Source organism: Vombatus ursinus, unplaced genomic scaffold (assembly GCF_900497805.2).
Source record: "Vombatus ursinus unplaced genomic scaffold, bare-nosed wombat genome assembly UNPS02014832.1, whole genome shotgun sequence".
Classification (NCBI taxonomy): domain Eukaryota; kingdom Metazoa; phylum Chordata; class Mammalia; order Diprotodontia; family Vombatidae; genus Vombatus; species Vombatus ursinus.
Window position 1 is genome coordinate 77,065,737 of NW_020954610.1, and position 22,574 is coordinate 77,088,310.

General features: G+C 38.2%; 1 protein-coding gene across 2 annotated transcripts in view; it reads right to left on the minus strand.

Annotated features, from left to right (window-relative positions):
• The window catches only part of LOC114025895 (transmembrane protein 245-like), an 85,140-nt gene that overhangs the window by 31,573 nt on the left and 30,993 nt on the right, over nt 1-22,574 (minus strand). For both annotated transcript variants that reach the window (XM_027839405.1, XM_027839406.1), the window contains exons 8-12: nt 21,872-21,954; nt 19,937-20,027; nt 14,534-14,632; nt 9,837-9,968; nt 1,843-1,965 (exon numbers count right to left, since the gene is read on the minus strand). In XM_027839405.1, coding sequence (XP_027695206.1) covers nt 1,843-1,965; nt 9,837-9,968; nt 14,534-14,632; nt 19,937-20,027; nt 21,872-21,954 — 528 coding nt within the window. The remainder of the gene's footprint in view (nt 1-1,842; nt 1,966-9,836; nt 9,969-14,533; nt 14,633-19,936; nt 20,028-21,871; nt 21,955-22,574) is intronic.

The window sequence follows — 22,574 nt, forward strand, 5'->3', positions numbered from 1 at the left end:
AACACTGCCCTACCTACATAGTAGAGACAGGAGTATCCAGGTGCCAGAGTAATTTTCCTTCCCTTAGTCTGTACATTCAAGGACTTTGTTTTGCTGTACTTGCTACTACTAACCATACACTCTTTAAATTCTTTCTTCCCTAGGTTCCTATGACACTAGTGGAAAGAAAACTAGCCCTAGAGTCAGAACATGGAGGTTCAAGACTGAACTCTGATACTTACTAGGTATAGACTTTAGGCAAGTCCCTTAGCCTCTCTAAGCACCAGTTCCTCCATCTGCAAAATAGGAATAATAATTATACTACCTACTTCACACAAGTGTTGTGAGGAAAGTGCCTGGTAAACCTTACCTTTGTCTTCTAAAACTCCTAATTTGGGCCTCTCATTTGGACAAAAGTCTCCTAACAGCACTCCCTTCCAGCCAGCCTCTAGTCCTTCTCTCTCCTCTACAATACCACTGCCAGATTGATCCACTCCTGCTACTCCCTTGCCTCAAAACCCCAGTACCCAAAGAATGTGCTATTTACTTCCTGTGTGATGCTGGGCAAGTTTAATCCACTTCCCTTGACTGGAACTCCCTTGACTGGCTTTAGTTCCTTACCCGTAAAACGAGAGGTTTGGACTCTCTGGTCTCTAAGACCCCTCCTGGCTCTAAAGCTATGACCCTATAACACTCTTCAGCCTGACATCCAACGTTCTCTACAATATGGCTCTAGTTTTATTTCCTACTACTCCTTTAAAGTCTCAGCCAACCTGCCCTACTCATTATTCTCTGAATAAATCCTGTGCTGTCCAGCCTTTACTGATATTGTTCCTTCATTCTGTCAAAATCCTAAGCATTCTTGAATCCCAGCTCCAAACTGACCTTTCTTCACAAAGCCTTTCCTGAACCGGAAGGGATTTCTTCTCTCTTTGAAGCTGTAAATGATGTTACTTTGTAGATCTTCCATGACACTCATTATGATCTGCTTTGTATTATGCCTTTATTTGTCTATTTATTTTATTCTTAATAGATTATATAAGCTTTGAGGGAAAGGGCTCTGTATCCCTCACAACACTAGGTTATCTCTGTACTCAGCAAGTACTCAATGAATATTTACTAAATCAAGTCGCTGTTTGAGAGGTATAGTGGTAACCTCACTTGACTTAAGAGCTTAAAGTCCTGGACCATAGTCGCAAAAAGTTCTGACCCTTTTTAGCTCTATGATGATGGGCAGATAATGCAGACTTTCTGAGCCTTTTTCCCCATTTGTAAATTGATGATATTAATATCTGTACAATCCAACAAAGCCATAATGCAGAAAGTTCCTTGTAAACTATATAGGGGCATGTAAATGGGGGTTATGATAATGATAAGTTTCACTAATTAGTTCTATAGCATTTTTTTAAAAATTCAGATATTTCTAAATATTTGGATAATATCCTGAAAAATTATAGCAGATAATAGATTTTTTTTAAAGGCAATTGGGGTTAAGTGACTTGCCCAGGGTCACACAGCTAGTAAGTGTCAAGTGTTTGGTCTGAGGCCGCATTTGAACTCAGGTACTCCTGACTTCAGGGCTGGTGCTCTATCCACTACACCACCTAGCTGCCCCCCCGATAACAGATTTCAAAAGAAATTCTGAATGTCAAACCTTTGGTTAAATCTGCACTTTAATATTTCATACTAAAATTGAAATTAAACTTGATGGCCTCTTCCTTTTCAGATTTCAGTGAGGTGAAGAAGTAGAGAAAATGAAAAGAAAGTATCTTCTAAAAAATAAACAGATGTGTCTGGAAAGAAAAAGAAGGCTCATAAGAAAAACAGTGTAGACTGAAAAGGAGGCATTGGGAACGTACATACCAAAGATAGTACAAAATTGAGGAGGGCTGTCCCACTATAGAAAAGAATAGTCAGTAATGTTGTAACTGTGGTAAAAAGCAGGCTCACGTTGCGACTCATCACTATCCACAGAGATTCCAGGATCTAGAAAGAAGAGAATCAAACGTCTGAATTCGGTCAACAAGTTAATTAGTTAAGCATTTACCATGTACCAGGCACTGCGGATACACACAGAGTGCATGCATACACACATATGTGTATACATACATACATACATAGTAGAGCAAGGTAATCTGAGAGGGGAAGGCATTTACCAGCATGTTTTCATTGCTTTTAGCATAGCCTGCCAAATAATGTACAGAAAAAAGCAACATATAAGGAATGCTGTCAATCAAGAGCTTCATACCATGCAGAAATTAGCGCCCAAAAACCACTTTTAAATCATAATTTCAAGATCATCCTTAATTTATTAACCCCAGAGTTAAACAGAAATTAACCAATAAGGAGAAATCATTCTTTCAGAGAAATTTTAGCAAATAGGTAAACCCTTTATAAAATCAATTCATTACCATGTGAATCAGTATGTTTATTTATGTCACAAAGGCATTATCATACACAAAGAAGTGTATGCCATATATATACCAAAGCAAAAATGGGCAACAAGGTACAGCAGTGGATAGAGCTCTGGGCCTGGAGTCAGGAAGACCTGAGTTCAAATCTGGCCTCAGACACTTACTAGCTGTGTGACCCTGGGCAAGTCACTTACTACTGTTTGCTTCAACTTCCTCATCTGTAAGCAGGAGAAAGAAATGGCAAACCATTCCAGTATCTTTGCCAAGAAAACTCCAGATGGGGTCATGAAGAGTCAGGCATGACTGAAACAACCGAACACTGACAACAACCAAAGCAATAAAACGTCCTACAGGAACCAATATCACTACTTGCTGGCATTAATGGTCAGAAGGAAATTAAAAATTAAAACTTAAAAACAAATCTCTGGATATCAGCTTCCCAGAATCAGGATCTTGGTTTTGAGTATTCACCACCTAAAATTTAAAATGTGTTAAAGAACAATATTAAATACCATCAGCACTCTCTCTGCTACAACCAGAACAATTGAAAGAGCACAAAAAAGGGAGAGCTTATGATAAAAAATGAAAGCACTGAACAAGGGAAATGAATACTCTTCGATTGGTTTATTAAAGAGATTTCTAGAACCTACTGGCAGGTAACCTGTAGGTTGCAACATTCCAGAGTGACTTGTTCCAACAGATTTTCATTGGTTTCATAATAGCCTGGACCAAACAATATACAGAAAGAACAGTATATAAGGAATACTGCCTTAAAAGGACACAAAGCCAGGCTCAAGAGTTTAACACCATGGGCGGAGCCAAGATGGCAGAGGGAAAGCAGTGACTTGCTTGTGCTCTCCCTCAAAACCCTCCAAATACCTATAAAAAATGGCTCTAAACAAATTCTAAAGCAGCAGAACCCACAAAAAAAACAGAGTAAAACAAATTTCCAGCCCAAGACAACCTGGATGGCTGACTGGAAAGGTATACAGCACCGGCCGGGAAGAGGAGCGCAGTTCAGCATGGGCATGCAGGCTGCAGCAAACCTGGAGCAGGCCTCAGAGGACTGAATTGTGGGCAGCTGTGGCAGTTTCCAGACTTCTCAACCCACGAACGCCAAAGACAACTTAGAAGGTCAGTGGGAAAAGTCTGCGACTGCAGTGAGAGAAGAAGCTAGGTCTCAGCTGCCCGCAGGGCAGCGGCTGCCTCCTGAGCTTCCGAACCACAGACTGAGGGGGAATCAAGAGGCTGATCAGAGAGGGATTTCAGGGATCTCTTTGCCAGGGCTGAGGCAGGAATCTCTTGTTTTGCCCGTGCTTGGATCTGGGTCACAGTTCTGAGGGGCGGTCCTGGGGTGAGAAGTGGTTGGAGCTTGTTGTGGTGGTGGACAGGAAACACCTCACCCCTTATCATACCACCTTGGAAGAACTCAAAATTTTCAGGTCCCTAGAAGTATCTCTGAAAACAGCTGTACAAACTCCCGAAGCTTGGAACAGTACATTCTCCACACTGGAAGCAGACTCTTACCTTAACAAAGAGTTTAAAACTCAAGTAATTAGTTGGGATCATGAGCAAGCAGCGCAAAAAGGGTCAGACTATATTATCTTACTTTGGTGACAAAGAAAATCAAAACATACAACCAGAAGCAGCAAACAAAGTCAAAGCTCCTACATTCAAAGCCTCCAAGAAAAATATGAATCAGTCCCAGGCCTTAGAAGAGCTTAAAAGGGATTTTGAGAAGCAAGTAAGAGAAATAGAGGAAAAACTGGGAAGAGAAATGAGAGTGATGCAAGAAAATCATGAAAAGCATAGCTTGCTAAAGGAGACTCAAAAAAATACTGAAGAAAATAACACCTTAAAAAAAAAGTTTCACAGCATGCAGATCAGTTTGTGGAATATCAAAGACTTGAAAGGTTTGAAAAATGTACAGGTGTTTTCCAAAGCTCCTAATGAGTAAAAGACTCCTAGAAGAAAAAAGATAAAACATTTGTTTCTTAACCTTGTCTACAACTACACCACTAAAAATTTTATACTGTATGACTTTATATAGAAACTATGTAAAATCTTAGATTTATCTTAAAATACTTATGCTTTTTACAGTGAAATTTCATATAGATGTTATTTATCTATAACTACATATATATATATATTTATCTGTATCTATATATATCTATATATCTCTATATATCTATGGCAAGTTATGACAGTGCCAAAAAGCATATGTGGTGAAAACAATGCTTCTGGGTCTTAGCCACATATCTGCGTAAAGAAAACAAGTCATGGCTACCAAACTGATCAAACTTATCAGTTGCAGGTAACATAATTAATCAATTTTAAAAGGTTAATGAAAGCATCCTTCTATCAAATAGCCAAAAAGACACAAAAAAGTGTTTTCTTCATATGAGAAAACCATACCATTCCAGAAATGTCTAAAATTTTTTCTGCTGTGTTATGTTTATATTGTTCAAAAGGGAAAGGTTCAGCTCTTTAAAGGATAATCTCTAAAAATAACTCAGATTGAAGAACTATTAGACACTGTGAGGCTGGCTGTAAAATGTTAAAATTGAATGCAGAGAGGACAAAAATCCTATTCTACAGAAGAGGGCTTCTTGATGGTGAGGGAACAGAGAGGTAAGATGAAAGATTTTTCTATTCAATTCAGAAAAACATCTGTCTAAGTAACTGTTACATGTAATGCAACTATGCCAGGTAATGATGATACAAAGATGAAAAAAAAGTTTTTGATCTCAAGAATTTTACAGTTTAGTAAGGGTATAAACACACAAAAGCTCTATCAAATTTAGAATGCCATTAAGTGCACAAGACAGGTTAAACAGAGATGGATGAGAGGTAGGGAAGGAGTCATTTTTAGTCACTGATAAACCATATTTGTTTTTGATGGTGAAGCATTTGACAATTCCAAGGACTCTGGTGGTAATAACCGTTTCTTCTGGATCTTCAGGAGCAGTGGTTGCTAAGAAGTTAGGGGTTGCAGCACCTAAAGTTATAAACACCACGCTGTATAGTCAAAAGGGTTATTCTTTTGTATAAAAGGCTTAACTTGAAGTGGGACTAAGAGGGGATAGGAGAGGAGAGGAGAACCTGTGGCCTCGAGGTCCTCAAGTGTGGCCTCGAGGCCACAGGTAGCAGTTGGCCAGCAGTGCGGATGCAGGGTTGTTTCCCTGAACAATGTTCTACAGGAGTCAGGCTAGAAACATGGAAGCCACTATTCCCTGGGCTCTTGGGCACAAGGTCCTGGGTTATCTCCCACCCAATGGGTCTGAGGGGAGGTGATGGCAAAGGTGACAGCAGTAGTATGATTTCTCTTTCCTTCGGGATACCTTGCAGCAGCCTTGCAGCAGGCCTGCAAAACATACGGCCTGTGGGCTGTAGGGTGAGCAGGCTTGTTTTACATCTTCTATATTTTTCTTGGGCCACCCAAAATCCTTTGGCAGGCTGCAAGCAGCCCATAGGCAATATGTTGTGCGTGCCTGCCTTAATGGAAAATCGCATAGTCAGTTTTGCTGAGGGATTTGCATAAAGCAGGCCTGCACAACATATCATCCATGGGTCACTTTGGCAGGCCACATGCTGTGCAGGCTCGCCTTAGAGCCAGAAAGACCTGGGTTCAAATTCTGCCTCTGACACATAATTGTCTATGCCACTGCTCTGGTCAATTCTCTGAGACTCCTACTCACTGGAAGCATTTGCTCTGTTCTGAAAACTCCAAATTTGGGGCTGATTTTAAGGAAAACTAAGTTAAAAAGTACAGCCTCAAGACTGTACTTGAGATTACTTTTTATTTTTTAATTTTTTTGTCAGTTGGGGTTAAGTGATTTGCCCAGAGTCACACAGCTAGTAAGTGTCAAATGTTTGGTCTGAGGCCGGATTTGAACTCAGGTCCTCCTGACTTTAGGGCTGGTGCTCTATCCACTGTACCACCTAGCTGCCCCTGAGATTACTTTTAAAAGACAAATTAACTTCTTTGTAAAATGTAGAGTTTTAAAGCTACCTCAAAAATAAATAGTCTCCTATTACTGGAACCTAATACAAACAGGTATATCCTTATATACTACAGGATGAAATCATGTCCTACATGGAGAGTGCTACAGTAATAAATTGAGTAGCATTTGAGCTACAGGAAAGGATAAGGAAAGGAAGTAAATATCTGTTGTATGTGGCTAACTGAAAGAGTGACTCAGGGGGCATAATACAGGATGTCCCAAAAGTCTTAATGGCTTTTGTCTTTCGTCTTTCAAGCTTTAATGTCTTAAAATTGCACTAAGACTTATGAGACACCCTGTAACAGTCCCCATTAACATAAGGATGTATGTGTATCTAAGGAGAGAGGGTGAGAAGTGTCTGGTTTAAACAATCTGTCTTAATAGACATCATAGATGACAATTAAAAAAAGGCAGGCCTTCCTTGGAAAATGATGGGTTTAGTTTTTTGTAAATATGAACTTCCTTGAGCAATATTCAGTTTGTTAGAAATAGTTTTCTTCCATATCAACAATGAATGCTGTTTCCATTTGCCTATGTCTGAGTAATAAATTCAACCAGTCCTTCTGGAAATCTCTAAAAACAGGACTTCAAAGGCACCTTGGTCTCTCCTCTTCTCCTTTCAATGAGAATTTAAACACTTTGGCAAGAGTCATTGTCTAGAACCAGCATAAATGAGAAACTGTATCCTTATGGGAATTATGTAACTATTAAGTATTAAGGAAATCAACCCAGCTAGGGCTTGATTCTTTTACCCACTGAGTGGCTTTGATTGACAATTTAATTACTTACTTTCTATAGGTACCTCAATTACTCTGTCTGTAAAATGCATATATTTGTCATATTGCTTGTTGACAAGAGAGTTTAACCCTAACTGTTGGATGTGAAGACAAAAATTATATTCAAAGAAAAAAGAAAGTGGCTTAGTTCCGCCTTTGGTATTATCTCTGCAACTAAGCGCAGGGCCACCAGATGGTGGTGGTGTTTTATTAGCGTACCATAACCAAGCCACAAGGTTATTTTTTCAGAATTGATAACTGAAAACTTCAAAGACAAACCTCAAGATCCAATATTTTCTATCAAAATGACATTGTTTTAAATTTAAAATACATATCAAAATATTTAAAAACAGTATGATTACAACAGAACTTTCTAAGAGACAAAGCCAACATCCTTAAGAGCAAGAATTAGAGGAACTGAAATTATACTTGGGTACTCTTGGAGTACTTAATTATAAACAACTGCAATTTAATTACATTTTACTTTTGCTCACACTGGAAAACTATGCCTTTTCTTTCTTAAATTGTTATAAACTTAACAAATACCAAATGAGTGTTTCCACATATGAAGTAGGGCAAATAATGAAGAGTGTACAAGGAATTTTGAATCTCTATTCTGTGCAGTTTGCTTTTTCTCTTTTAAGTATATAATAAATTCAATGTTTTATTTTCAAAACTGTCCTGCTTGTCTGCTTCCTTCTATATTTCCTTCTCTTTTTTGACAATAATGAGGAAGGTAAAAAACAAAAAACCCTTGTAACAATTATGAATAGTCAAGCAAAATAAATCCACATATTCATTATGTCTAAAGATGTGTCTTATTCTGCACCTTAAGACTGTCACTTCCCTGTAAGGGGGCTGGTTCATGCTTCATCGCTGGAGTCATGGTTGATCATTTCATTCATCAAATTTCTTAAGTGTTTCAAAGACTTGTTTCTCTACAATATTGTCATTACTGTATAAATTACTGTCCGGGTTCTGTTTACTTCATTTTTTATCAATTCACACAATTCTTTCCAGGTTTCTCTGAAAAAAGTCCTTTTCATCATTTCTTACAGGGTGATAACATTATATATCATAATTTGCTCAGTCATTCTCCAACAAATGGGTATCCCTTTAGCTTCCAGTTCTTTGCTATAACAAACAGAGCTACCATAAATAATTTTTGTACCTATGGATCTTTTCTCTCTTTGGAGTACTGGCCTAGCAGTGGTATTGCTGGTGTGTTCATCATTTTTATTAGAACTTATCTTCCTCTGTCCTAAACTATCTTTCCTTCCTGAAAGGTAAAATCCCTTCATGGTCCGCCTTGATGGAGGGTAGCATGGTAAGAGGAAAAGTGCTGCATCTCAAGTCCGAGGACCTAGTTGCAAATCTTGTTTCTGAATACATTTCTGAATACATTCCCAATGTGGAATCTGATTTGCTTGACTATGCATATTTGTTACAAGGGTTTTTTCCTTCCTCCTCACAATTTTTTGGGGTAAAGATGAATAAGAAGAGAACTGGGGACAGGGTTCACTCTAAAAAAGTTTTGTTCTAAAAAAGAACAAACAGAATCAAAGATATGCAGGACGGCTTTGAAAGTTATATGTTGCATTTATTATATAGCATTTATATAGCACTTTGAGACCTGCAAATATGTACTTACATAAAAACACAAGCAATCTATACTTAATAAATGTCTAGTTCCATATGCAATCCTCTTTTCCTGTTCTTCAGAAATACTAATTTTATTTGGTATTTGTAAAGTTGAGAATTTAAAAAAATGAAAAAGAAAAACAAATACAATTCCTATCTGATATTCACCAAATTTGTGACCTTGGGCAAATCACTTACCCTCCCTAGGTCTCAGTTTCCTTATCTGTAAAATGAGGAGATTAGATAAGGTGACCTAGGAGGCCTCTTCCAACTCTAGCTCTGTGATTTTATGATCTCTTATTTTGACCTTGAGGGTCAAAATAGACTAATGTTCTTCTCTTCCCTTTTTTTTCTTATGGTACATGACTGAGGATAAAGCTTAAAGAACAACATCATCATTATCATCATCATCCATCTACCTACCCACCCATGCCGAACTGATCTTTTTAGAAAAAATTTTAAAAGGTGCCATTCCTTTTTTTTTTTGAATGTCAAATAAATGACCAAATAAACAGAATTCAGAAACTTTAAGTAGTTTTGTACTGATGATTCATTTCATTACAGGGAGATGGGTCCCTGAGATGTATTTGATGAGCACTACTATTCCCTGAACTGATCACTAAAATGGGGTCATCACTGACCCTCTAAAAGAATAAACAATTAGACCTACAAAAAAATCTGATTGCTCTTCAAGTGTTTACCAGGTACATTCTGATCAGTTTAGAGACATTTCAGTGCTCCAAATCTCTAGGGAACAACTAGGTTGTTATAAAGAACAGTGCTATGATGCATATGCTAGGATGACTCATGACGTTTCTGGGATCAGCTCAGCCAGCTGAGAAAGTGACAAAGGAATTACTTCCACAGCTTTTAAAAATGTGTGCCTTAGCAATAAAGGCATGCCCTATCCGAGATCAAGTATAACACAATGAGTAAAAACCTCTGCAAACAGAAACAAGTCAAAGGGTAGTTTTTACACTTTTCATTTATATGTATATGTTAGTATAAACAAAATTACTTACAGAAAGAAATGTCTCGATGTTTTCATGAACAAAGGAAGCAATATCCTGCCAATCCAGAATATCTCCAAGCCAGCTATTCTGACGAGTTATAGTCATCTTGTGACCTTTGTGCCTTCCTGAATGTGTTATATTCTACAAAGTAGAACAGAATGTGAATATTAAATCAAGTGTTTAAAAAAAGTAATGGATTTGATTGCACATGTATAAACTGTATCAGATTTCTTACCGTCTCAGGGAGAGATGAGTGGAGGGAAGAATAGAATTTGGAACTCAAAACTTTAAAAAAAAATTTTTTTTAATTGTTTTAACATGTAATTGGGGAAAAATATAATGTTAAAGTTTTAAAAAAAATAATGGATTTTTAGAAGCATATTTAAAAGTACTTAAATGAGCATTTAGACATAAAAAGCTTTGAATTATTATAAGAAGTGAAATAAATAGCCTACCACCTAAAAGACCAAAGATCTATTATATTTTTGTATTTTAATTCTCTTCATGTTGTTTGGCACAGAAAAGTCCTGTTTTACTCATATCTTAGTTTAAGAATCAACTGTGTCTCCTGACACACAAGAAACCTATCAACATTAATTTTATTGCTTGTGACAAAATAAGGAGGTATACTGGATAAAGCACTGGGCCTGGAGTCAGGAAGACATACATTCAGATCTTGCCATAGGTGCTTTCTAGTTGTATCATCTGAGGTAAGTCATTGGGGATGATAATAGCAGCCACCTTGCAGGGCTACTGTGAGCATCAGAGGAGGGAACATGTGAAATCCTCCGCAAACTCAGAAGAGCTATATAAATGCTAGTTATTATTACTGCTTATGCTTAACAACCACATTTTCTTCCTTTGATACTTTTCTAGTTTCTCCATTTTTTCTTACTTTCTACATCTCTTCCCTTCTCCATTTATCTTCCAGGTTTCTCTCTATTCCTTTTGGATTCAAGGAAGACAGAGGAAAACAAGACTGCTGGGCTACATTTCTTTACCTTCTCAGTAGTCAAACCACTGAACTGCAAAGAATGGACAGACGGACAGAACAACTCATATTCCTCATATTTTGGGTTTAATATACCTATTTTTACCCAAGAATTGTCAGGCCAGAAGCAACTATCTTAATACGGGTCATATAGAATGATATGGATTTTAGGTCCTCAGCATCACCATATGGAAGAAATGCTGCAGATGGCAGTTGCAGAGAGGTTTACTAGAGAAGTAAGGCCAAGAAGTCAAGGCCTAGAGGTGATAGAGTCAGGGAGAGAAGATGGTTATTCCTGTACCTGTGAAAAGATTAGCTACTTTCTCAGCCTCCATTATCCTCCATATTTTCCTGAAAGCCAGGATTCTAGGAGCTAGGCATGGTAATCAAGACCTATTAAGGCAGGAAGAAAGAAGTAATAGTCCTAAATCGGGAGGATGTGAACATGTGTATTTGCAAAATTTACAAATTTGAGTTCATGTGTATACACACACATGAAGACACACATATAGATAGAGATTATATTTCTGTTGTTTACTGAATTAAGTATAAGTTGATACTGGAATTTAAGGCCTTCCACAATTGGATTCAACCCTTCTATCCACTATTATTTCATACTCCTTCCCCTACAACAAATTTTACATTCTAGTCACATTGGACTGTTTTACCTTTTTTCATCTTGTTCTCTGTTTCTCTACCTTTCTTCATTCCACTCCCTATATCTGGAATTAACTACTCCTATCTGTTGAAGAGCATTCCTCCTTCAAGGCACCCACGTCAGATGCCAATTCCTCCAAAAATATGAAGCCTTCTGCAACAAAGCAGAAATGATTCCATCCCCTCACATTTCTCAAAGCATGCTGTCTATACTTCTCCTTTGAAATCATTACACTCTGAATCACAGTTGTTTGAATACTTGTTGAATTGAAGGCAAATTGCAACTACCAATTTTTACTTTGGGTGATCACATGCAAAGAAATTAGTAAAAGGCTGGGTTGGCAGGCATGAGGAATTTAAGAGATGTGTGACTAACTGAAAAGACAGGGCAACATAAAGGAAGGCAATGGGAATACCCATTTGTAGGGTGCCTACTATGTGCCAGGCACTTTGCTAAGCACTTCTCATACATCTCATTTAACCCTCACAAAAATCTTGTGAGTTAGGTACTGTTATTATCCCCATTTTACAGTTGAGGAAATTTAGGTGAAGAGAAGGCAAGTGACTTGTCCAGCATCACACAGCTAATAAGTTAAGTGCCTGAGGCTGGCTATGAACTTACATCTATCTCCCTGACTCCAGGCCTAGCACTCCATCCACTGCACCTCTTACGTGCCTCCAAAAAAAGATGAGAAGAAATTTACTCTGGCTAGAAGAAACCAAGATAACACCTAAAAGAAGTCCAGAGAATGACTACCATTAAAACCTACAATATTTACTGGCATAATTTCTGTCTTCGAATAACTTCTGACTATGTAAATTCCAATTCGGATGATGTAAAATGATTTCTCTGTCATTCACAATAAAGGTTAAAGATTTTAACTTTCTCTGTTCCTTACATACATCACTAGCTTTCCCTCACACTGAAAAATCCTTGTCTTGATTTTATTATCCTATAGAGTTCTTCTCTTTAACATCTAAACTCCTAGAACTGAAAGTGGTCTCTTCAAAGGTACTAGTGATCTCTCACTCACCAAATCACAATGCTTTTTGTCAATCCTCACTCTTCCTGACCCTGCCGGCCACTTTCTCTTCTCTGGGCTTTTAGGATATTGCTCTGCTCTTGATTCTTCTCTCTGACTGACCACCCCTTACTCTCTTTCTGGATCATCCTCCACTGCTCCTATGCCAAAGCTCTGTCCTGGGCATACTTCTGTTCTTTGTTCATATTCTCTTGGTTATCTCATCAGCTGCCATGAGTTTAGTTAGTATTTATATGCAAATGGCTTCCAGATCTATATATTCAGCCCTAGTCTCTCTTCTGAATTTTAGTTCCATATCTTCAACAAGCTTACTGGGTATTTCTAACTGGATTTCCTGTGTCCATCAGAATCCTGATGTCTACAAAACAAAACTCACAACCTTTTTTCCAAGGCCTACCTGTCTTCCAAACTTCCAAATATCAGTTAGAGGTACCACCAATCTTCCAGTCACCTAGGATTCCAACTTTGGGGTCATCATTGATTCCTCACTCTCTCTCTCACACCACCTATCTTATCAGGTGCCAAATCTTGTTGATTCTTCCTCCACAAGTATCTCACATCTGTCCTCATTTTTTCACTAAAATGACCACTCTAGTCCAGGCTCTCATCCCTTCTCAGGTAACTGTAACAGTTCTCATTGGAGCTCCTGCCCCAAGTCTTTCCCATCTCCAATTTCTCTTCCTCACAACGATCAAAGTGAATTTCTTAAAGCACAGGTCTGACCATGTCACATTCCAGCTCAATAAATTTCAATGGCTCCTTACTCTCTCTAGGGCCAAACTGGCCTTGTGTCTGTTCCCCACACATGATATGCGTCTCCCATTTCTGTGCTTTTGTGGTGCTGGTCTCTAGAGCCTAGAATGCACTCCCTCTTCACACCCACCTTGTGGAATCCTCAGTTTCCTTCAAAGCTCAGCTCATGTGAAAGCTTCTTCAGGATGCCCGTCCTGGTCTCCCCAGCTGCTAGTGTCTTCCTCCCCAGCATTACCTTGAGAATATTTATATATACTTATATATGAACATGTTGTTTCCTTCACTGCTCTCCTTGAGGGCAGGAATAGTTTCATTTTTGTCTTTCTATTTGTCTTTCTATTCCCAGCCTCTAGCTTAGTGCCTGGCAAATAGTTTGATGCTTAATAAATGCTCTCTGATTGATTGTTTAATCTGAAGTTCCAGTGAAGGAGGTAAAGCAAACAGTGAGAATACAGGCATATGTTATCCTGGTAAAGAGAAACAAAAGGGGCATTATAAAAATACCTATATAAAAAGTACTTGCAAATAAACATTCCTATTCTTCTCATTCCATATTTGTTTGGAAGAAAAAGCAGCAATAATGGCTTTATTAACTTCCTAGCCCATCAGTACATGAGATAAAAAGTATAACTTTCTACCCATGAGATCCCAGTTTCTCACCTTAGAGTTAGCTGGACCTAATATCAGCACCTCACTACTGCTCTCCAAACCCACTCTAGATAAATTGTCATTAAATCATAGCCAGGTCACTAAGACAAACAATGGCTTTCATTTACTGCTTCCTCTCTATCAACTTGATGAATTTACAAAAGCAGAGCTTCTGCTATCTCTACATAAGCACTAGGGAAAACTACTCCCTCTTCCATTCTGTGGTTCGTCCATAGCTCATAATTCCTGCTAAGTTCGCAGTAATTTGAGACCTTATACTCAACAAATGAAAATAACTTATTAATTAAACCAGTATCCCCCTATGTTAGCAGATTTTACAAAATAATTTACAGCTATCATAGAATCTTAAAGGTCAGAAGGTATCTTAGAGATCATCTAATCCAAATGCTATCTGAAGAATGAATACCCTCTACAACATCCCTGGCAAATGATCATACTGACTTGTTTGGAATGCTTCCAGGGATGTGGAACTCATAATTTTTTAGGTAGCATTTTTCATTTTTGGATCACTCTATTAGGATTTTTTTCCTTATAATGAGGTGAAATCTACCTTCCTAAAAATTCCATATCTTTGTAAGTTACACATTACTTACCTTTACAAACCAAGAGTGATACAGTCTGTCCCAGAGTTCTAGTACTTGCTTTTCAATCACAGCAGTATTGTTCACTTTATCTCCCAAAATCTTACGAAGCTACAATAGACACAAAGACAGGTTTAGTATTATAGAAAACAATGACATGAAAACAAAATTTATTGGCATTTGTTTACATGTTCCAAATAAACTTTGGCATCCCAGATTTTTTAAAAACCATATAAACAGTAAAAATTAACATCCCACAGTTCAAAACTCCAATGCAACACTTGTCTTTCCTTCTTTATTCTTCTGCTTATCCTTCTTTATTACTTCTGCTTGCTTAGTCAGCTTTATTTTAATGAATAAATGAAACATACTGCTAAAACAGTTAAGAGTAAGGAATCACAATGGACAATTAACTTTGCATAGAAAAATCCTGCTCCCATGGTGTGTTGGTGTTTGTCATCTGCAGTCATTCTAAGTGACCACATTATTACATAATCATGATTATTATTGTTAGAGTTTAAAAGTAATTCCTATGTAAGTTTTTGTAAACTTACTTCAAGAGTAATATTTTCAATGGCATTATAGACATAGGTGCTTGGATATCTGCATCTGAGCTGTCTGACTGTTTCTAACACAAAATAATTCTTCTTTGTGAACAAAAGCTAAAGTATTTGTATTAACAAATTTAATTTAATAAATGTTAATCAACAAATGAAATTAAGAACTATTTAGTGGAACAATTATATAAAATGTCAAAACTATCTTCTATTAACTCAGCCAGTTATTTCATTTATCTTTTGGCCTTGTTTTTTACGAAAAAAAAAAAAATGGTTTTTGTTATTCTGTACATCCCAAACACCAAACATGAGCATTTCCATATAAAGAAAAAAGAAAAAAATTGTTCATAAAACAACAAATCTATTAAATATAGCTTGTATTTTTAAAAGGACATTTTAAATTCAACATGTTCAACTAGTTATTTTAAAGATCACTTTTACTTTAATTATAATTTCATATTTAATCTTGTTAGATTTGGCTTATACAGGTTTCTTCCTGATTTGGAAGTTGCCCATGCCATCTAACATAGAAGTTTCTGTTTTTTTATGATTCAGAAATTTGATGACCAAGCCCTCTATATTGTAATCCAAATCACTTCAAAATACTGAAGACCTCCCTTTAGTTGCACAATAATTGATTATTCCGTATTTTGGGACAAAACTGCTCAACCTATTACAAATCTAAACAGTTTTACTTATAATTTGGCACTAGTCCATGACAAATTTTTTGCTGATTCACAAAAATTTTAATATCTAATCTTTATCTCTTAACACTTATAAATTTAAAAAACAAAACAAAAATAATTCTTCCTCCCTATATCCTGCTTTTTCTTTCTCCAGTATAACTGAGAATTATGAGACTGAGATGAAGTAGTTCACAGTTTAAAGGAAAAAAAATTCTTCAGTGTAGTTGGGAATACTGATCTAGTCTTTATTTTTCCATTCTGTCCACAAAGAAACTCTGACAAGGAATGTCAAGCATCTTGCTGAAATCCATATGTAAAACAATAACCAGTGCCTCTTTTCCACGTTATGTCCACTAATATTAGCTAAAGACTGGAGTCCAGAGAAGACATCTAAGAACAAACCATACTGAGTACCAATTCTCACCTCAAGCAACTGAAGTATTAGTCCAATTAGCCTGACTCTCACTAGGCCCATTATAATACGCATGAATACAAGTGGGGTCCTAAAAGGAATCCTACTCACCAGAGCACTCAGAAGAAAAGACGTGTTTTTCCTAGACCAGTTACAGCTACATCTAACCAAGTATAAACGCACTTGCAAACCCCAGAAGTCCAGGAATGATTGGCCATATATATTATTTAACAATGATAACTATTATTTATTATTATGATTACTATTAAAGATAGTAATAACAAGAAGAAAGGTAATGAACATTTATTAAGTGCCTCCTATGTGTTAGGTACTTTATAAATATTATTTCATTTGATCTTCACAACAATCTTGGGAGGAAGGTGTTATTATGATCCCCATTTTACAGCTGAGGAAACTGAGGCAGATGGAGGATAAATGACTTGCCAAGAGTCGCACAACTAGTAGTAATCCTAGTAGTAAAATGGTAGTTATACGCTACTACTTCAGTTTTTAAAAAAATTCATCCCTGTGGGTCTTTTGTGTTTAGCATTTCTTTTGTGTGGTTCATACTTTTTTTTTAAAGTCCAGTGGCATAATTTGTCTTACATCTCCACATTGTACATTATGTACCTCATTTCTTTCTTTTGGGGAGATCCCTGACATAAGCCAGATGTAAACTTCAAGTCATTTTCTCAATGGGTACAGGGTGAGGGCATAAAGAGCCAGGGACAGTGACTGTCTAACTTTCTCTCTGAATTCCTGGATCCCCCAATACTAAATCTAGACCACAAGCATGGGCCAATGGTCAGATGCGCCTCAGAGGTAGAGCTGGGCACCCTAGCATCCCTTGGCCCAGCAACAGTTCAGTGCTGTTACATTTGGAGGATGTTTCTACTTGCCTGGGATTAAAAGTCTCCTTTCTTTCAAGGCCTATCATTAATATCTCTGGACATTTCTATTCCTCTTCCCCCTCTTATCCATAGGGAGAGGTGTGAGCTGCTGCTGCCATTATAGAAAGACGCAGTTAGGAAAGAGCTGGGGTTGTAGTTGGCAGCCAGGGAGTTAGAGGTCCTGCTGCTGCCATCCCCGTCAGTTCTTTCTACTCCACCTTTTCAGCTGCTCTGCCTGTCTTCTCGTGAGTCCTCCAGTCGGATACCATGACCCTGTTCAAGAGCTACCCAATACCTACCCCTTACTTCCCACTCCATGTGGACTCACAGCTGCCATGGGCTGAGGGGAAAACCCCTTTCCTCACATTCTCATTCATCTCCACCCAGCTCAGCCCTGCCTCTCCTCAGTCCACTTTCTTCTGCCACACCATTCCAGCCAGTTTGCTGGCACCTACAATGTACCAGGCACTAGCAATACAAAGAAAGGCAAAAACAGTGACTGCCCTCAGAGTTCTGTCTAATGAAGGAGAAAACATGGTAACAACTCTGTACAAAGATATATACAGGATATGTTGAGGGTAGTCTCAGAGGGAAGGTCCTTAACAGGGCTAAGATGAAAGAGGCCTGGGAAAGGACCCTTGCAGAAAGTGGAACTTTAGCTGAGAAGGAAGCCAGGAGGCAGAGATGGGGAGGGAGAGAGCTCCAGGCAAAGGAAGCAGCCAGGAAAATGCTTTGAGTCGGGAGATGGAGTGTCTAGTATGTGGAAGGGCAGGAAGTCTAGGGTCACTGCACTGCAGGGAATGTGGATTAGGGATAAGGTATAAGAAAACTGGTAGGGTCGGAAGAGGTGAGGTAATAAAGGGACTTACAAGCCAAACAGAGATTTTATATTTGACTGTGGAGGTAAAAGGGAACCATAGGATTTTACTGAATAGGCAGATGACAGGGTCATTCCTTTTTTTTTTGGTTTGTTTTTTGGTGAGGCAATCGGGGTTAAGTGACTTGCCCAGGGCCACACAGTTAGTAAGGGTCAAGTGTCTGAGGTCACATTTGAACTCAGGTCCTCCTGACTCCAAGGCCAGAATTTTATCTACTGCACCACCTAGCTGCCCCAACAGGGTCATTCCTTTATTTTAAGAAGCCCTATTTGACAGCAAAGCAGAGGATGGCTTAAAATGAGGAGAGACTTGAGACAGGAAGACCAAGCAACAGGCTATCGTAATAGGCAAGGTGTGAGGCAATGAGGGCCTGCACTAGGCTGGCTACAGTATTAGAAAAGGGGCATATAGAAAAAATGTCCTGTAGGCAGAAATAACAGGACTTAACAAAAGACTGAGTATTAAGGGTAAGGATGACGCCTAGCTTGTGAGTCAGGGTGACTGGAAAGATGATGGCATCCTGGACAATAATGGGGAAGCTGGGAAGAGGTTTTGAGGGCAAGATAACGAGTTCAGTTTCGGACATGCTGAATTTAAGATGTCCATGGGTCACCCTACTAGAGATGTCTAGCAGGCAGCTGGAGATGCTAGGCTGTAAGTTAGGAGAGAGGTACGTGCTGAGATCTGAGTAGATATGAGAGTTATCTGCATAGAGAAGATAACTGAAACCATGGAAGCTGATGGGATCACCAGGTTAAACAGTATAGAGAAAAAACAGAAGAGAGTGAAGGGCAGAGTGCTTTAAGCCCTCTGGAAATCCTGCTCTACTGCTAAATTTCCCTTTATCCTAGGTTGCTAGACACAGCAGATAGGGAAAGGGACTTGGCATCAGGAAGACCTGAATTCAAATCTTGCCTAGATGCTTACTTCCTATGTGACCATGAGCAAGTCACTAAATCTCTTAGTCTCAGTTTCTTCATCTGTAAAAAAAAAAAAAGGGGGATAATATTAATAATATTAGCATCTATTTGACAAGGTTGTTGTAAGGATCAAATAAGAAAACATGTAAAGCACTTCCTAAACTTCAAGCATCATACAAATGTTAGTGATTCTTTCTTTCTTTCCTTTTTTTTTTTTTTGCGAGGCAATCAGGGTTAAGTGACTTGCCCAGGGTCACACAGTTGGTGAGTATCATGTGACTGAAGCTGCATTTGAACTCAGGTCTTCCTGACTCCAGGGCTGGTTCTCTATCCACTGCGTCACCAGCTGCCCCACTAGTGATTATTATTAGATCTCATCCTGTCACACTCAAGATACTCAACTTCCTTTGGAATATATTCCTATCATGTTCTCCAAGCCACAATTGTTTCTTGAAATGCATCCCCCTTCTTTTTGTCTCAGAAATAATCTGTGATGTATTGCCAGAATTTCCCTTTTAAGAACTTCCATCCGCATCGATCTTTTCCCTTAACTTTCTGCAATCCACAATATATTTAAATATGATTGGTTTTCTCCTCTTTGGCTACCTCAAACTCTACTGGGAGGCCACTTTTCTCCCGATGTTCATGCTACCTCTACTCTACCCATCAGTTCTTTAATCAAAATTAAGTGCTACCTAATAGTTTTTCTGATTCTTCAACCTAAGTGATGAAACCGTCAGCAAACAAAGCTAAAACTGATCATAATCTTGATGGTGGAAGTGGAAGTTTTTGGAGACAGAAAAGTAAAACTAAGAGTACAGAAGAAAGATCCATATAGAGAACTGAGGCAGCTTATGTGTGTGTATTCATGACTCATGTCTCATGTTCCTTAAACTAATGTTAAACTATCATCAATAACAACACTGAAACTTTAATTTCACAAGTTATTCTCTATTCTCTCCAAGAAGTTAGTAAAACTGTATCCTCCATTATTTGATAATAAAGCAAAGAGTTGCCAAAAACATAGCAAACAAAAAGGAAACAGAAAAAAAAGATATCTTTCCCACCTTACCTTATGTGTTATCCATTCTCGTCCATACTGATAGACATTATTAGCTGCAGAATTTAGAGCTCTTTGAACTACCTGAGCTTCAGGAAGCCAACTGAGGTTTAAAAAAAAAAAGGAAAAATATTAAAGTATATTTTTAATAAATAGCAGGTAATGAACACAAAGTTAGGAATACACACACATAAGCTGCCTCACTGGTGGAAATGAAGCTTTGTCCATTCTAACCCTGTCTCCTGGATCTGGCCTAAGTCCTCTATAAGGGTCTTTCTTCTGCATTCTAGGTTTTACTTTTCTCTCTTCAAAAGCTTTCACCTTAGTGGTCTTAGATTTCTCTAGGCTCATCTAGACTTATTTCGTTTTATTTACTGAGATAGAGTAAGGAGATAGAAATTCTGCCAGAGAATTCATTCAGAATAATAACCACCTGGGGATAAAGAATATAAAACACTGAATTTTTAATTTTTTTTCTTTTTCTTAAGAGACAACAAGACAGCATAGTGGATAGAGTGCTGGGCCTGGAATCAAGTGGCCTTGAGTTCAAATCGAGCCTCAGATACTTACCAACCGTGTGACCTTGGGCAAGTCACTTAACCTGTTTGCCTCAGTTTCCTCAATTGTTAGGGATAATAATAGTACCTACCTCCTGGAGTTGCTATGAAAATCAAATGAGATAATACTTATAAAGTACCTACTGGTACATGGTAGGTTCTATACAAAGTAAGCCATTATTAAAAAAAACTGGAAATTGTAGTTTATGAAATTTTAAAGATTGAAGGTATACGTAAACTGCTAAGCAATCTTTACTCTCCCAAATAATTTAAAAAAATAAAATCTTTTGTATATAACATTGGCTGTGATATCAAAGCATTACAATTACCCTACATTAATTGGTAAATACTACACACTTCAAAATGTGATAGAAAATGCCATTTCTGTGTCTGCAGTTTACTAACATTTGGATTTAGTGCCTTTTTTTTTTTTTTTCTAAATCAGTGGTTCTTTCTGTTGATGCCTGGGGCAGATGTTGGTAGATACTTCTTATTCTTCTAAATAGCCCTAAAAGAACTGAAAGTAGGGTAAACAAAGACAGGGGCATCTAAGGAGATTTAATTCCAATGATAAGTAACAGGAATCTTGCAACAAAGTGACTGTGTTAACTCGGAGTTCATTGTTTTTGCTTTGTGAGGGGCTGGGGGAGGGAGGAAGGATTGGACTTGTGATTTCAATGGTATGGGGAACTTCAAACGAGAAAACCCCCTCTACCAGTACATACTGGCACAAGTTCTGCACCCTACAGTCTCAGGGACAGTGATTTGCCCAGGGTCACAAAGCCCACAAGTTGTCAGGTGGAACTTGAACCCGGGTCTTGATAACACTGAAGGTACCCTCCAGTCACTATGCTTCTCCTGGTCCATTATAAAATCTGGTTAAATAATTATATTCAAGTGACCCTGTTGACAGCACATAGAGTATGGAAGGCCAGCTTTGGGGTGAAGAAGATCTAGGTTTCAGTTCCACCTTTGACATATCTATCTCCATGGGACCCCGGGCAAGTCACTTAACCTCAAAATGCTTTGGGCTCTAAGCATGAAGTTGCAAAGAAGGTGCCAACCGGCCTTAGTAGAAGGAGGTGAAATCTCAGGTCTAGGAACTGTTTCTATTCCTTCTGGACAAAGTGAAAACATGTTGAGAGGTCTTAAATAACCACTGGTGTTAGAATGGGTCACTTTTGACAAAGGAGGTGAAGATTTCCAAGGTCTTTGATATTTGGGGGAGATTATTTTTTGTCACTAAATCAGCATTCCTACATGAAACAGAGCCTATTCTATTCAGTTTTTTAAAAAAATTATAGTTTCCACATCAATGGAGGAATGCTGAACCTCATTCACCATTTCTACTACTCTGGTCAAATTTCAGACTTCAGGAAGGTGGCCTTACTTCGCCCATTCCGGGTGGTTGGCGACAGTCTCATTGATTAAACTGCTTGTGACTTGAATCATGTGTACACTCTCTTGATGCACCTGAATTAAAAAAGAAAGACTTTGAATGAAAAGCAAATAACGTTTAAACTTTTTAAAAAATTAACAACTACTAGCACAAAATGCTTAAACTTAAAATAGAGCTTGTAGCAACCATTCAACAAATAAAGGCAGCATGACATATGACACAGAGGGCTAGTCTTAGAGTCCGGAAGATCTCAAGTCAAATGCTGCGTCTGACACATTTGGGTGTGACAGCAAAGGCAAATCCTTTAATATCTCAGTGCCCTGGAAGCTCTCCAAGACTCAAAACTACAGAGAAGTTTTCCACCTGTGTGGTAAAGGAAGCTCAGCTTTATCTTTAATATGTCATGTCTAACCTTGTTGTTGGCAGAGTTGAGAAGAGAGTGTTCTGTTAATGTGCACAATCATTTAATAATATTTTCTAAATGTGAGCTGCAACCTAGAAACTCTCTCCCTTTAGAGGGGTGAGATAGGGATTCATGCGCCAAACACAACCCCCTGAGAGTAACGAAGAAGCGTGGCAGGACTAGTCCGCTAGTCTTAGGGGAGATTATGTCTCTTTTTAGCTCTGTTAATGAGAAGGGAATGCCGCAGAAGGGTCAGAAGCAGAAAAGATCAGTTTCTGGGAGCACTTTTTG